The 15,402-nt window shown below is 45.2% G+C and overlaps 3 protein-coding genes and 3 long non-coding RNA genes across 7 annotated transcripts; 2 read left to right on the forward strand and 4 right to left on the reverse strand.

The window, feature by feature from the left end:
- Nucleotides 1-865, reverse strand: LOC136183844 (uncharacterized). The gene is made up of 2 exons (XR_010669248.1): nt 578-865; nt 1-524 (listed from the first exon to the last, which is right to left on the reverse strand). It is a non-coding gene; the product is annotated as an uncharacterized lncRNA (long non-coding RNA).
- Nucleotides 866-984: 119 nt separating this feature from the next.
- LOC136183843 (uncharacterized) lies at nt 985-1,721 on the reverse strand. The gene is made up of 2 exons (XR_010669247.1): nt 1,608-1,721; nt 985-1,547 (listed from the first exon to the last, which is right to left on the reverse strand). It is a non-coding gene; the product is annotated as an uncharacterized lncRNA (long non-coding RNA).
- A 1,742-nt stretch (nt 1,722-3,463) lies between these two features.
- LOC136183845 (uncharacterized) lies at nt 3,464-4,422 on the reverse strand. Its single transcript, XR_010669249.1, has 2 exons — nt 4,077-4,422; nt 3,464-4,003 (listed from the first exon to the last, which is right to left on the reverse strand). It is a non-coding gene; the product is annotated as an uncharacterized lncRNA (long non-coding RNA).
- A 19-nt stretch (nt 4,423-4,441) lies between these two features.
- LOC136183846 (AP-5 complex subunit zeta-1-like) lies at nt 4,442-8,829 on the forward strand. Its single transcript, XM_065970631.1, has 25 exons — nt 4,442-4,564; nt 4,626-4,766; nt 4,823-5,015; nt 5,100-5,146; nt 5,201-5,298; nt 5,353-5,459; nt 5,650-5,713; nt 5,769-6,008; nt 6,055-6,092; nt 6,143-6,311; nt 6,496-6,571; nt 6,630-6,732; nt 6,788-6,871; nt 6,918-6,987; nt 7,116-7,254; nt 7,306-7,392; nt 7,445-7,567; nt 7,621-7,756; nt 7,804-7,881; nt 8,140-8,202; nt 8,254-8,307; nt 8,365-8,436; nt 8,497-8,576; nt 8,626-8,676; nt 8,734-8,829. The coding sequence occupies exons 1-25, from the start codon at nt 4,530-4,532 to the stop codon at nt 8,804-8,806; spliced, it is 2,421 nt and encodes an 806-aa protein (XP_065826703.1). The 5' UTR covers nt 4,442-4,529; the 3' UTR covers nt 8,807-8,829.
- A 707-nt stretch (nt 8,830-9,536) lies between these two features.
- On the reverse strand, nt 9,537-11,272 carry LOC136183847 (uncharacterized). 2 transcript variants are annotated; one of them, XM_065970632.1, is made up of 9 exons: nt 11,127-11,272; nt 10,990-11,064; nt 10,853-10,915; nt 10,728-10,775; nt 10,547-10,588; nt 10,432-10,488; nt 10,216-10,373; nt 9,938-10,165; nt 9,537-9,888 (listed from the first exon to the last, which is right to left on the reverse strand). In XM_065970632.1, the coding sequence occupies exons 1-9, from the start codon at nt 11,240-11,242 to the stop codon at nt 9,641-9,643; spliced, it is 1,035 nt and encodes a 344-aa protein (XP_065826704.1). In that variant the 5' UTR covers nt 11,243-11,272; the 3' UTR covers nt 9,537-9,640. The 2 variants fall into 2 exon arrangements, with proteins under 2 accessions (XP_065826704.1, XP_065826705.1); XM_065970633.1 differs by having other exon boundaries at nt 10,990-11,264.
- A 135-nt stretch (nt 11,273-11,407) lies between these two features.
- Nucleotides 11,408-14,796, forward strand: LOC136200381 (cytolytic toxin-alpha-like). Its single transcript, XM_065990766.1, has 5 exons — nt 11,408-11,544; nt 11,743-12,350; nt 12,639-14,040; nt 14,114-14,162; nt 14,215-14,796. Exons 1-3 carry the CDS (start codon nt 11,430-11,432, stop codon nt 13,566-13,568), a joined length of 1,653 nt encoding a protein of 550 aa, XP_065846838.1. The 5' UTR covers nt 11,408-11,429; the 3' UTR covers nt 13,569-14,040; nt 14,114-14,162; nt 14,215-14,796.
- Nucleotides 14,797-15,402: the final 606 nt, after the last annotated feature.

Consider the following 15,402-nt stretch of genomic DNA (forward strand, 5'->3'; position numbering starts at 1 on the left):
TCGACGTCAGGAGAGCTATATATAGTTCACTTGCACAACGAGTGAAATTTTTCTGTCCAAGAAATAAAACACATGCAGCATCCAGCACCTTATTAGCAAAACGAAAATAGCCCTGCAGACGAGCAAGCAATCGAGCATTCTCTAAACTATCAATAATGATAACAGCGATTAGTTCGAGTCCTGCTAGTGTCTCAAGAATTTGGCTGCTGCACATACGGCTGCGCAGGCACCATGACAACCTGAGGATATCCATTCACATTTCCTCCTCCAGTCACATACAAAACCGTTTGAGTTCTCGGCGAAATGCAACAGCAACATCTCGAGTATCTCGTCACATAGCAGAGCACAGTCATAAAGATACAAAACAGAAACATTATGATAAGGAAACTATAATAGACAAGAGGAAACGCTGACGAAGATGTTCTATCGTACCACGCCTCTATGAGGGCGGGTCCAAGCCAACCGACAGAAAAAGCCGAAGTCCCAATATTGATAGCCCAAAGAACGCCAACGCTATTGCAGATCTACAAGCCGTGTATAGAAAAAGTACACATATTATGCGCTGAAATAGGTCTACGTGGGCTTTTGTCTTGGAATTGCGCGAGCGTTCGGCCATGAACGTCAGCAGGCAAGCGATCAAAGCAATCTGCAGAACAAATAGGTAAAGCGAACGTCACATTTGATGTAAATCGAATGTTCTTTCCAAGACAATGAACTGGGCTGAAATAGAGTAGGTGGCCATTATTCCGTCATTGTAGTCTTCCATCACGACGAAGGAAGCGTTTAGAAGGGCGAAAACAACGAGCGTGAGTAACGCCGCCGCAACTGTAGAGACGAGGACACTTTTAGGGGAACGATCGAGCATCTTTTGGCGTTCGTCCAGTTAACTTCCGCGTGACACGTGACCGGCTCGTGACGTAAACTTTTAATGTGACGATCTACCGTACGTCTACCGTACGATTAGATTAAATTTACAGTCTCACGTGCGTCAGGAGAGCTATATATAGTTCACTTGCACAACTAAGAGTGAAATTTTTCTGTCCAAGAAATAAAACACATGCAGCATCCAGCACCTTATTAGCAAAACAAAAATAGCCGTGCAGACGAGACGAGCAAGCGATCAAGCATTCTCTAAACTAATGACAACAGCGATTAGTTTGAGTCCTGCTAGTGTCTCAAGAACTTGGCTGCTGCACATAGGCCTGCATTGGGTGGGCGTAGGCCTGCATCGGCTGCGCAGGCACCATGACAACCTGAGAATATCCACCCACATTTCCTCCAGCTCCGGTCATATACAAAACCGTTTGAGCTCTCGGCGGAGTGCAACAACAACATTTCGAGTATCTCGTCACATAGCAGAGGACAGTCATAAAGATACAAAACACAAACATTATAACAAGAAAAACATAGAAGGCAATAGCCAACGCGCGCGCTGACGAAGATTCATCTCTATACCACGTCGATACGATAAGGATTCCAGGCCAACCGAGGGAAAAACCTGAAAGCCCAATATTGATAGCCCAAAGAACGCCAACGCTATTGCGAATCTACAAGCCGCGTAAAAAATTACACATATCACGTGATGTGATGTGATGAAATAGGTCTACATGAGCTTTTGTCTTCGAATTGCGCGATCGCTCAGACAAGAACGTCAGCAAACAGGCGATCAGAGCAAACTACGGAAACAAATAGGTAAAGCGAACGTAAGATTTGACATCGAATGTTCTTTCCAAGATAGTGAGCTCGACTGGCGTAAAAAGGGCGCCCGTTATTCCTTGATCGGTGTAGCTACTGTCGAAGAAACTGCCTCTGAACACGACAAAGGACGCGTTTGTAACGGCGAAAAGAACGAGCGTGAGTAACGCCGCCGCAACTGTACAGCCGAGAACACTTTTGGGGGAACGATTGAGGGACGAATCACTGGGCATTATTTCCGCATGCATGCGCGCGCATTATCACGTGAACGCCACGTGACATTGATAGTAAAGAGAGAATAACACATACTACTAGAGAATGATGGCCCGGTGTTCACCGTGTTGCCATCATGCAGAGCCTCCCACCGCTTACCGTACGCGAGTGCATAACATAGTGTGACGTCATAGTTTTTATGCTGTCACATATTCACGTTGTCATTACAGCCGTTAGCTACTACTAGTACAGCTCAGTCCTACCTACATACTGTAAATACAGTACTTGCATGATTGCTGTGTTTTCCTAATTAGGCGCTTTTCTGACGTACAGTACAGTGCGTGCCAGCATAAATGGCCACAAAACGCGCGCTAAGATCACTGTAGATCACTCGCTGCAAGACATACAGTGTCACTGTGTGTCAACGAAAATCACTCTAATGCCTATTTTAAACAGGGATGTCAGTTTGATTTTTGTGGGACGTACTCCCAAAGATTTAAATTTTTTGCAAGTTTAGCGCGCGCTAATAAAAAAGTTTCTGAAATGGCAAATTTTGTAAAGGAAAGAACATTTTCAAATTCGCCGATAATAAATTTCTAAACAATGCACGTGAGAAGCCATTTATAGAGTGAGTTTCTTTCTAACTTGATCCCTAACGGAAAAAAATGCATTTCTATTTACGTCACGTGACATCCGTTTCTTTCCACCGAATTACTGTATTGAAAATCAAAGATAATGAAGTTTTAGAAAATGGTATAAAGTGACAGACGAGTTTATGAAAGCCGTCATATGTTGTTTGAAACTGGAAAAAAACGAACTTTTCTGTGTTCTTAGCAAAACGTATAGAAACGTTGTCTGCGGTGAAATCAAAACCGTTTTCTTACAAAATAGACGTAAATAGAAATGCTAGACTTCATTGGAAATCCTTGATGTGACGATCAAACGTCAAAACTACGCCAAATGTAAACTACGCTCTGAATTCCTCGCGCGCTACTAAAAGTCCCGTTTGGCCAATTATGCTGGCACGAGCTGCTGGCACGCACTGTACTGTATTTGATAATGTGCTCTGTATTTGAGGAGGACCTATGCATGTGTACGGGTCATATTTCCTGTTACCCGTACACGCGTACATACCCACCCATATACTGTACATGTGACTGGATACTTTTGATTGTGACGTCAGAGCGTGACAATCAAAACTGTCGTTTCGGTTTCTCAGCGCATTTATAACACGGAAAATAGCACAGATCAATTGGAAATAAGGGTTTATAAGCATTTTTTCGTTTCTGAAAGAAAAAACGCTTTATTCGCACCGTAAATCGCCTTTTTCGGGTCACCGTTTTGGGCCCCATTTCACGCATGCGCTTTACAAAGTAAGGGTTTTTCCTATGTGACGTCACAATACTGTACCGAACAGACGTACATACATACATACATACAGACACTTCCGGCCCTAAGATCACGTTTGAGAGAGCCTCCCTCCTTCGTTATACGGGCTCCACCCGTACAACTGCGGTGGTCGGCTCCATTAAAAGATGCTCCAGAACCGTGACTGTTTGAGAGTTTAATGAACAGCATGGAGAATATCTTGTAGCAAAACAGAGCACGCGGATAGCAAAAATCATAAAAAGAATACTTCCGCATGACACGTGACCGCCTCGCGACGTAAGCTTGTAATGCTACGATCCCTCATCCGGGAGAAAGAGGTCATACTGTAGACTTAATTAATTCATTATTTAATTAATTTAAAAATATCACAGTTCAAATTCAGCTAGTCTCAATAACTTGGCTGCTCCGGCACCATGACAACCTGAGTTGCATTTCCTCCACCAGTCACATAGAAAACCGTTTGAGTGGTTGTTGACGTGCAACAGTAACATCTCGAATATTTCGAACCGTAGCAGAGCGCAGTCATGAAGATACAAAACAGAAACATTATAGTAAGAACAATATAAAAGACAAGAGCTAGCGAAGCTGACAAAGACCCTCCATCATTATTAGACCATCCCTTTATGAGACGGACTCCAGGGACACCGAGAGAAAAAGCTGAAAGCCCAATATTGATAGCCCAAAGAACGCCAACGCTATTGCGGATCTACAAAGCCGCGTATAGAAATAATTAATTAATTAATTAATTGAATTAATTGAATTAGTTGAAATAGGTTTACATGAGCTTTTGTCTTGGAATTGCGCGAGCGTTCGGCCATGAACGTCAGGAAACAGGCGATCATAGCAATCTGCAGAACAAATAGGTAAAGTGAACGTCAGATCTGACATCGAATGGCCTTTCCAAGATAGTGAACTGGATGGAAGTGGTGTAGGCGCCCAGCAGTCCGTTATCGTCGTAATGTAAGTCACCGTGGTCGTCGACCTCAAAGCCGAATTTGATCACGACGAAGGAAGCGTTTAGAACGCCGAATAGAATTAGTGTGAGCAACGCTGCTGCGATTGTGGAGCCGATGACGCTTTTGGAGGAACGAGTAGAAGCCGGAGGCATTTTTTACTCCGCGTGTGCAAAATTTATCCGGGAGTCGTTTGTCCCGAATTAGCAAACTCATCGGTCTTCTTCTTTGCTTTTGTTGAGACGTGAGACGTCGTTGCTCGTCGTTTATTTAGTCGCAATGTCGGTCGAAGACACGTTGTTTCGTCAAGCAAGGTGCCGTATGCAGTAGAAACAAAGAAAGGAAGACTTCTACTCGTTCTTCCATTTTTTCTAGGTCTCTAAAAGGCGCGGAACTACAGGACTTCAACGTCGGTTTGACGTCCTTGCTCAAATCATCCGATCGCGGAGGGAGCGACTTGCTAAGCACGATGCGCCAGCTCTACGTCATACTTGAAGTGACAAGAAGAAATATACGGTCAGATATGAGTCTCATTTAATTAATTAATTACTTAATCTCTTTTAATTAATCAGTCTTCCCGATGATCTTTTTAAAGAGCTGTACAGCACGCTGATTGAGCCGGAAAAGGGTTCATCAAGATCACGACTTTTGTGCTGCGTGATTTTGCGCGAATTGGCGCCGTCACCGCGAATTTGCATTGAAGGACTTTCACCACCCGTTGAACTGAAGTACGTGCAGTTTCTTCTACCTCTCATTTTAGCTCAGGTAAGAATGTTGATTATTTATAGTTATTGTAATCACGTGAACCTCGTATATGAATCCTAAGGCTTTCTAATGACCTTGCTTTAGGGTATGAAATTTGGACGAGTAAAGAAGACTCTTTCTCAAATTTTGGTGTAGGCTTATGGGAAGTCAAATGACTCGATTATTCTTTAGGGTTGAGTGCGTAGGTGGATTACGCAGCCTGGCTCTGATCTTGAACTGTGCGTTCGAGGTTTGTCTTGGCTCGCTCAAGTCTGCACGGATCGTCCTGACCTCCTGACTCAAGGCGCGTTTCATTATTTCTATTATAATTTCGGGTTTGTTACGAGTTTGAAAATAGATCAGTATAGTGGAGTTAGCAGGCAAATGGCTAGCTGGCTAAAAAAGGCAAGCACCGTCTCTGCACAGAATCCGTTTGCAGGCCGAAGTCTATTTTCAGCGTCACGAGTAAGTTTTCCTTAAGTAAGAGGGTTAGAAAGGTTTTTGTACTGAGGAAAACGAGGGCTATACTAATTTTGCTATAATTTTAAGGAGGGACATTGATAAGATCTCTTGCTGGTTCTTTTATAGACTCAATAATAAGGAGTTAGCTTTGTGTGATAGGGTTTCAACGTGAGGTGTTTATTACTCTTTATAGTCTGCACCTGTAAAAGAAATTGACGGTTCTTCGTTGCGAGACTTTTTCACGATTCTAAATTATGGTGAGCGAGTGTTTCGTACGGGGTTTGGGCGTCCTTTTATCTCTCGACTCTTTAGGACAGTTCTTTTCTCATGACCAACTGCTCAACATTCAAAGCTTTTCGATGCTGCGCCGATGGATTCGTGCCGGCAGCACGGACGGACTTCGCGAAGCGTCGTCCCGATCGAGAGCCGGATCGGAAGAGGCTCCACCGTCGTCAACAAGTGGAACCGTACTGGGAATCGTCAGGACTCGATATCAACTCAAAGAAACAGCCGTTGAGTATTGCCTAAACGTTATTGATCAATGTGAAAAAAGTACGAGTCTGACAATAGATTTTCTTCTTTTATTATTTTATTTTAGAACCCGTTAAACCCTTCGATGAAGAACTTATTAATGCTGTAACGCCCATTATTCTCTCTCTTCGATGTCGCTCACGCATCTGATCTAGTGTCTCTATGAAGCGGTCGCAACATTGGATCAACTCTGTCAGCTTGACAAATCCTTAGTGACGCGTCTCTTTCCCACCGTTCGTAAGCTCTTCTCTCGCATGGGAAGCGCTTTTACGCCAGCGAAAGCTCGCCTTCTCACCGTTGTCTTTCTCTTCCTTCTCCGACACGGCAAGTCATAGTAGCCTGTGAATATCTATAGCGGCAATTGCGCCTCATTCTGGATATGCTATTTAATTTATTCAAGTAATATTATATTAGGCAAGCTAACTAGCATAGAAAGAAGAATTTTTTGCGCTCTTCTAAAAGACGTTGTCGCATCCTCAAGTTGACTTTTCGTTTTCTTTTCGTGTAGGCGAGGACACGGTTCACATTCTGGAGCCGGCCTGCACGGCCCTCTTTGGCACGTGTGTGGCGACTCACTTTACGAGGTAAGCGTCGTCACGCGGGGCTTGCGTGTGCTCTCTACGTATGCTGCACGATATCTAGCTGCTCCGTTTCTTTTGATATTGTCCAACTGTGCCGGCAAAACGCGGCCAAGTTGCGCAGAAGCACCAACGTTTTCACGAAGTATTTTCCTAATCTTTTAAAGGTCAGTACGTAAAATTTCTTCGAGGTGTAATTGCGAACGTGTTGTTCTCTTCTAGATATTTGCTTGGGCTCCTCGGACGTACCTATTTGATTTTGCTGAGATCCTTCCCTATATGATAACACCAGATACGGCTTTAGAGGTAAAAGAAAAGCCACGTTGCAGCTGCTTCGAAATAGTGGTCGTAGGTCCTTCACAGCCTCTTTGATCTCCCCTGTCTCTCAGCGGCTCTTGAAGCTGAAAACCGGACATCGCAACGTAAGGCATAAGTTACTGTAGTACCTAGTGAGACGTTTGAGGATAAGTAGTATAGTAAACGCGATTAGAAAGTAGGACTTTGTACTAGACATATTCGGTTTTCTATGAAGTGACGTCATCTTTTGTAGTGGACAAGCGTTCGGCTGACTTTGGCGCTCAATCCGGTGTTGGTCTCAGTTCGGCGGCGGCAGTTCAACAGCAGCAGAACAAGCCTCTGCTCTGGTTCATTCTCAGACAAGAAGGCGGAAAGGGAGACACAATTGACAGGTTTTTCTAGTAGATTGAACGAATATTTATATTATTGTCTTTGTTGTGAAGACTCTCTCTGCTTCATGATCTCCTGGACGATTTGAAATCTCATCCACGCGTTCAGTATTGCGCAGAGGGAAGTACAATTCTAATGAGGTGATTGGGTGGGTTAAGCGTCAAAATTATTGCTTTTACTTCTTACTTTTAGATTATTTTTCAAAACTATTCTAGCTCAAGGCGATTACTCGGTGATCAGCCGAGTCTTGCCAGTCACCATGGAGAGACTAGGGCAACTGTACGGCATATCCTCCTTCCAGAAAGAAGTTCGAGTGTAAGAACTCAGATATAAGATTTTTACGAAGGCGTAGGATCTGTTTCTAATAGGATATTGGCCGACGAATTGTTGCTGATGTTCAAGGCGTTTCCTGCGCTGATTGTTGATCACGTCGGTGACATAACGGAATATACGGGCAGTCTTCGAAACATGATGGACGGCAAGGAGCACTACTTTGTTCACATCGTAACGAACACGCCATTTCATTAAGTATTTTGAACATTTTTATATAGATTTGGATTGTTGGAGAGTATGCTGCTAGTCACTATGATTCGAGGTGTTCCACCGAAGTCTTGGTCAAGTACCACGAAGTAGGTGAAAGAGAAAATGTCGTGTGTCGTTTGTATCGCTACTAGAAACCGCTACACTGTAGTAGAAACACGTTGGCACAACAGCAGCGCTGTTCATTTAATTGAACAGTCCTAAAGACTTTCTTTTGTTATCTAAAAGCAGCCAGTTTTAATAATGTCAGCTCTCGTACCTCTTGAAACTATAGAGCGTTTTTCATAGCACTTAAAAGTAGCTGAGCTCTGGTACTGCCCTTTGTTATCTATCGGTTTTCTTCGTAGTCTTTGGAGTGCGTTGCATATGAATTGTCTATGGTTCTGCAGAGTACCAGTGCAGTCAAACAAGTGCGTATTGTCGCTTTCTCTCACAGCGCTTCGGTAGCTTGATTGCTGTAGGGAGGAGCTAATATGACTCGACTAATGTCCGTTCTTATGACAGCGTTAGCAAAGGTACGCTAGTATCAGTATTTACTTCTCAAAAAAGCCTCACGCTGTGCGTTCTTTTAGGTCGCGTCAAGATGCCAGGACTTGATTCCACGAGTGCTGCTTTGCTTGACTAAAATAGTGAAACAGCATGCGGTAAGCTCCTTTTTTATTTTTAACTGGGAACCTTATGTACCGATGTCTCTCTCACTCAAGGAAAGCCAAGTAGATCGCGCAAGTCGTCAAGTGATGCTGTCACGAGCCAGTGAACTGGTCAACGTCCTCAAAATGCCGAGGTTCCAAATAAATGTTTTTTTAAATATTAAATTCACTTCTGCATGATAGTCTCGCGGCAACTATACTGAGTGCAATGTCCGAAGATCTCGATTTGGCCAGGTAGAAACTATAATTCCTACAGCATCTTTCACGAACGTAATTTTCTTTATTTTGCAGAAAGCAATCTATTGACGGTGATCGCGAAATAGCTCTCTTTCTCCAAACCACTAGCTCCTTGGTACAGCATTGAATCAATACAGTTAGGCAGCCCTACCCCTTTGCGCACGCGTTCGCTCTTTCCTTCGGCCGGCAGGCATGTCGTCCACTTCCTCAGCGTCCCTTGTTCGCCTGCGCCCGTGTCGTGACATTGTGACCAACATGCCAGCTCCGGACGAATGGCAGTGCGTCCGCGATTCGTTCATGGAACGAAGACCAGCGATTGAGGTACACACAGGAGCTCCGTTTGACAGCGTAGAACGTTTGGGTATTGCGCAACGTTTTTGGCATTGCATGAAAGCCGTAATTCGCGAAGGGAAAGCGTTTCGAGCATTTGTTTACGATTTCGGTGCTGGCAAGCGTGGGCGGAGCTCAGCGAACACGTGCTCGATGTACATGTACAATGTCTCTCTTGGCAGATATGGCGATCTGGAATAGCGCATCAAATCAAGAACATAAAGCAACAGTTGGTATAAGAAAAGAAAAAAAAGTTACTTGGCGTAACCATATGGGATCTTTTTATAGAAACAGCTTGCAAGTGAATATCCTGACCTTGATTAGTAGTAGTTGTACAATGGCTTTGTTTGTCCCTAAATCTCATAAACCCCGACTGCATGTATTAAACAACACGAAAATAAAAGAAAACCTTTCGGCAGTCATTAGACAGTGTTTGTGTATATCAAGATGACGTAGAAAGATATTTACTTGCCTGCTACATGTATTTACTAAAATCTTCTTGGTAAGCTTTTAGTCAACGGCCTTGCTCTCTGCTCATACAGTCACTTTATTCAAAGGCATTTGAACAAACTACGACAGACGGTAGACAAACAGATTACGAGGACTCATAGCTACACTTTTCAATGGTTATTCAAGAACTAAATGTCGTGAAACTGACAGATGGAAAATTTGGTGTTTCTTCAGACAGGTCAAGGATTCCTAGCCAAGTGTCCTTAGGTGTTGGGGCAGAATCTGCTGGCTCAGTCGTGACACTTCCCAATTGAATCCCGCCCAGGAACCACGTGACTTCAACAGGTATGTTCAAACGTGTTTCGTCCACCTTGTGAACGTACACAAAAAATTGCAGCGAGGAATCAGGTACTCCCTCGCGAAGTGAAACTAAGAGACAATTAGTAGCATTGCATAAAAACGTTTCCTATAAACTCACTTGTTGCATATTCAATTTCACCTCCAGATTGGACGTTTGGCCCTGTTGTAATTTTCCACGTAAAAGCGGACGAATTTCCAGTGCAAATCGTCGAGTCACTTTGATTGGCATAGAAGCAGAAGTCATTATTAGGATCTCTAATGATAAGATCCAAATCATCACTGGTATTCCAGCGCATTTCGATTCTCCATTCAGCGCTTATGCAAGGAGAGCTCGTGTTACACAAGTCTGCAAACAAAAAAGTAAATGGTCACGCTCTAGTCCACTAATAATTGTACTGGTTGTAATATTTTCTCCTGTAGCTGATTGAACAAGCATTCCAAAGTCGTTCTTGCACTTGTAAGTGTACTCGCTTGGATCAATTAATCCCAGGCTCCACATGGCCGCGGCTCTCTTTAGACAATTGCAGTTATTGTTGTTATTTTCCGAACTGGCTCTGATTTGAAACAGGTAAAGAGCCGCATGCAAATGAAATAGTAATTATTTGTTCTCACAAGAGAGTGTACGCCTCTTGCTGATTTTGAATTTCGGCACGGAAATACGGACTGCACCTTGCAAGGGTTAATAAATGATTTTTAGAAAGCACGTGTCCTTGCAAAATTATCTTACAGAACGATGACCTGCTGAACACCGTAGTCTATGAAGACGTTCCTTAGAAAGAGACTATCGATAAACACTTCCAAGGTACCGTATATACATAAGATATATAATTATATTATAACAGATAGTTGTCGAAGCGGGGGGGGGGGGGGGGGGGGGGGTCTCGATAATGATTGCATTTTTTCCTTACTTCCTCGTTTCAGACTCAGCAGGAAGGCAAGAATCATCAATAATATCCCTGGAGACACTTGATTAGGAAACCCACACTGTTTACACAGGTGGCACGCCCCGTTTTCGTTTGCCCTATTATCCTACGCTTCTTGTTGGGCTTGCAATGTAGCCAGAGACTCAACAGACACCGCACACGGCAGGTTTTGGCTATATTATCCCATTAGCGCCAGCTTGACCACGCTGGGAGTCGTCATGTTTACTACAGTTCTAGTGTTTCTTACAGGTACGAAATGCTGTAGAGGTTTCCAGTTTCTATCCATTCATCGCGTCGACCGCAGTAAGCTTGTGCACTGTCATTCCTGCAAGGGAAAAGTGTTAGAAAGCCACGTCCTGCGGTTCCCATGGGACTATAGTTAGCTTCCTGTCGACAACGCAGTAGATATTCGGTCGCGTTTCGCAGCTTGTAGACACAGGAATTGGGTAGAGGAAACTGACGACAAGTGAGAGAGAGAGGATGAGGTGGGTTGAAGCCATCAAGCCTGATGAAGACCGAATGGTGACAATTGACATCAGCCAGGCCACTTTGAATAATAAATCTGTCACGTGTCACACATCCTGCCAATCGCTTGCGTCTCTAATAATGATACCATGGCTTCATAGCCCGCGCCTGATCCGGGCTCTTTCTAGTACAATAGCAGTTTCTATTTCCCTCAATTCAGCGATGGCAGACTCTACAGCGGTCGATATCAGCGACGCACCACTTCAGCGTCAGGCACTGGGTCAGGTTTTTTCTATTGGCTCGCTCTACGACGCGCGTCAAGATGCATTCGTTCCAGGTAAAGCTTTATCTGGTCTATATGCTATTCCCTGAGCTCTGGCCCATTTATTACTACCCGGAGCCACTATTTGTATGGCACTAATTACACAAGGAATGGAATTCTTAGGGTTCAGTTAGAAAAATAGAGCTAAATTGATTAATTAATTAATTAGTAGCATTTCATTAGATAACGTTTAATACAGCGATTATATGGCAGGAATCCAAGTGTACCGTGAAATCCCACAAGGAGAAATCGCCTTCGTCCCATGCAACGAATACCACGCCGATCACTCTTCCAACGACAGCTTTGAGTCCAAAGCGAATCTTCTCAACGTCGACGCGAGTCTTCGAGTGAGCATTCAAACGGGCGTCTGTTCGTTCAACTTGACGGGTTCGGCGAGATTTCTCAATCGGAAAAACGAGAGCAACAAAACGGCGTCCGGTTCCGTGGTCGTTCGTCTTCTCACGGCCAAAGAAAGTATCAACGTCTACAGCGACCAAGTCAAAAAGCGGCTCGTCGCGGATGAACTCGTGACGAAACTCGGCACTCATGTCGTCGTCGGAATTCATTGGGGTGCCAACGTCGCCGTGAGATTTTCCGGCACGGCCAAGACGGAGGATGCGGCGCGTGATATGCGAGGTTCCCTAGGCGTCGAAGCCAAGATTATTGGTCTCAAGTTGAGCGGTGGCGCGTCGGCGTCGGGGTCGTATGAAAGCACTAGCAAAAGTACTTATGATAGTTTGCAGTTTACTATTGATGGAGATGTGCAGCCGCCGGAGAAAATTCCGCAAACCACGGCGCAGGCTTTTCAATTTTTGCGACAGGTAAAAGCCTAAGTAAATAGTGCACTTGTTAGATCCGGCTTCGCGAATTGAATTCAGTCTGTTTTTTTCTCGTGACTCGGAATGTAGTTAGGTTTCTGCATCTGCTTTCTGATCCTAACCTCTGGCCTCTGCATGGGGTAGACTAGCACTAACCGTGACAGACTTTATCTTTTGTGTGATGCACTGTTACATACACGCACTTTTGCATAGGGAAACAGAAACGTACGATTTAGTGACGATGCTGCCAAAGAATGACGAAAATTATAATCATCATTTTCTTGTCTGTAGGTTCCCTCGCTTGTCAAAAACGTGAACAACGGCAAAGGCAAGCCAATAGCTTACGACCTATTTCCTCTCAAGAGACTTGTGAAGAAGAGCGGGGACCAAGAGAAATCCGTCACGTTGTTCGTTCAGAGTCTCAACAAGGAATCGACTCATCTCGTTCAAGAGACGTTCGAAGAACTGTTGCGAGCGAAGCGAGCCTTCCACGACAAGCTCGTCGACGTCAATTCGCTGGAAGACATTCTCGACGAAAGCGTTGTCAAAGCTTTCGTAAGTCATCGAGATGAAATGAGGGACTCCGAAGTCACTTTCAAGCAGAACCTGAAAACCAAGCTAGTCGAATTCAGATCGAAGGAAGCGTCCAAGAGGAGCATCGTACTTGAAATCTTGGAAGACTTTCGAAGCTCACTGTGCTCTGAAGAGAAAGTTTGCAAATTTCTCGTCGAGACGCTGACGCCGGACGTGCAAAACAGCATCAATTTTTATGGTCTGCTGCGCGACAAAGGCGTCGATTATCTCAAACGAGGTGCCAGCCTTGAAACGGAATTGTCGTCGCGAAGCCGAGAAGTTTACGTTCTTTTTACCGATCCCCAATTGGCCGACAAAGATTTCGATCGCTACGTGAAGGAGCATTACTTGTTCTTCAAGTTTCTGGCGAGGAAGGGTAAAGATGCGTCGGTTGCTTTTCTGGTAATTGACGTCAGCATTCACCGGAAATGGCTTGAGGAGCCGGGGGGTAAAGAATATCCCTGTGCCGTTCGTTATCTCGACAAAGTGCAGGTTTCTTTTCCGGATGATGAGGATGAGCACAGCTCTGAGGGGAGCGCAGAAGAAACTGATGATGAACAGAGTCGCTTGCGTGAGGAGCTGTTAAACGCAAAAGACCCCGAAGAAGCCGAACGTATGATCAAGGAAACACTCGGGGCCGAACCTTAGAAAAATAATGCGCTTGCATGGATAGGTCTACATCCGGTGTAGGGGTATCTTCACGCCAGTGACGTCACGAATTACGAACAAGTTCCTCCGTTGCGTTGTGGTCGAACGAACGACTTGAAATGGACTCGGTAAGCTCTTGAATTTGTCCTGGCGTGCGTTTACGCGAGCTGCGCGGCCTACATGGTCTTCGTGTGGCCGCTTTCTTTTGGTGGGGGCTCCTCTTTTTTTTTTAGCCTTATCTTCCTGTTAGCGCTTTACGCAGTCGATCGATCGATCGAGCCTGCAGTCGCAGCGAGCCGCCAGTGGGCTCTGCGCGCTGTAGCATCTTCTCTATGCTAGATTGGGCTCATGTGCGGCTCCTCTATGGGCGATCCTTCGCGAGCAATCGAAATTTCGTTTGTCTACGAGCCGAGACGAAGTTCGATGTACAATGGACGATCGTCGGAGCACTTTGGCTCACTCCATGCTTTAGGTAAAGGAGTTTCTCTTCTCCTTTACGCGACAATCGCTTACATGTCAATAAGTAATATTTCTCTTGTCTACAGTTGGGCAATACTAGGCCTCAAGGCGCGGTATTAGGACGCTTGGAAACAGGTGTGTGTATTTATTAGAACTTTGTGAGTCTAGATATATCATTATCCTGTAGGCATGTCACTGTATTCGCTGCCGAGTATGCTGTAATCTAGAACAATCGCAGCGGGCAGCGCAAATGCACAAGAACGGTTGCGGGGCTCCCTCGAAGGTGTCACGGCAATTTGGCTCGTCATCCTCAGCAAACTAGTCTCCGCAATATATAGGTAAAGGAAAGGATATTTATTCTTCTTGTTTTTCTCGCCAGATGGTATAATGGACAATCGGACGAGGCAGATGAAGAGCTTTCCGATGTCGCCATTCACCTCCGGGCCCCGAGGTGACTAAATAAAACCGGCCCAACTCGAGCCAGAGAGGTTAAACGCGGCGCAAACGCAGGGGATTCAATCCCCTACTCCAGTGGCACGAGTGATAAACTGCCACCCCACTTGGGCAAGACGCGGTGGGTTACAATAGCGGTCCACCTGTGCCTTGGTATATAAAGGCACCCCCGGGACAGATGGGTCACTGTCTCCCCGAAAAGAGGGCCTGGGTGAAGGGCCCTCCCATTGAAAGACGCCGGGAGGACGCTCGCTTTTTCTTTGTGATACTTCCGGGTTAGTTCCGGGTTTATTAAATAAAAAATGACATGACTCCACTACGTTGTGCATTCGCGGGCAGTTTTTTTCTCGTGGCGGGGTCTTGCCCAGGACCCGGACTTCGCGAAGTGCGCCATGCGAACTCTACTTGCACTCTACACTGAGCTAACGTATAAAAAGAACTCCGTGTCATTGCTCCAGATGCGGCGCACGTGCTGTACACCAACGCTATGCGCGTGACGTAAGGAGTGACGAGGCGCTCGCGTTTTCCATATCACGTTCGCCCCGAGGCAACAAGCCGTGTTTGAAATGCAATGACGACAGTTGGAGCTCCAATGGAGACGGGCGACGACCACAATCAGCTTGTCGATCCGAACCTAAAACCTCTGTCTCGGATAAGAATGTCGACGTCCACTTTAGGCAGCAATCGTCCAATCGACTGGTGGAGAGTTCTCATCCAGCCAAGCCTCGTCGAATTCATCGCCACAACCCTCTCGTCTTCGTCTGCTTTAGTCGCGATCCACAGCGTAGGAGATTGGTGACGTAATAAAAAATAGTCTACAGTGTAGGAAATAAAAAATGACCTTCGAATGAAAACGTGAAGGAGGCTCTGAGAGTGGCACAGATAACTGAGATCGTGCGGCCTCTTGAGGGGTCTCTCTCTC

Source organism: Oscarella lobularis, chromosome 2 (genome assembly GCF_947507565.1).
Source record: "Oscarella lobularis chromosome 2, ooOscLobu1.1, whole genome shotgun sequence".
Lineage (NCBI taxonomy): Eukaryota > Metazoa > Porifera > Homoscleromorpha > Homosclerophorida > Oscarellidae > Oscarella > Oscarella lobularis.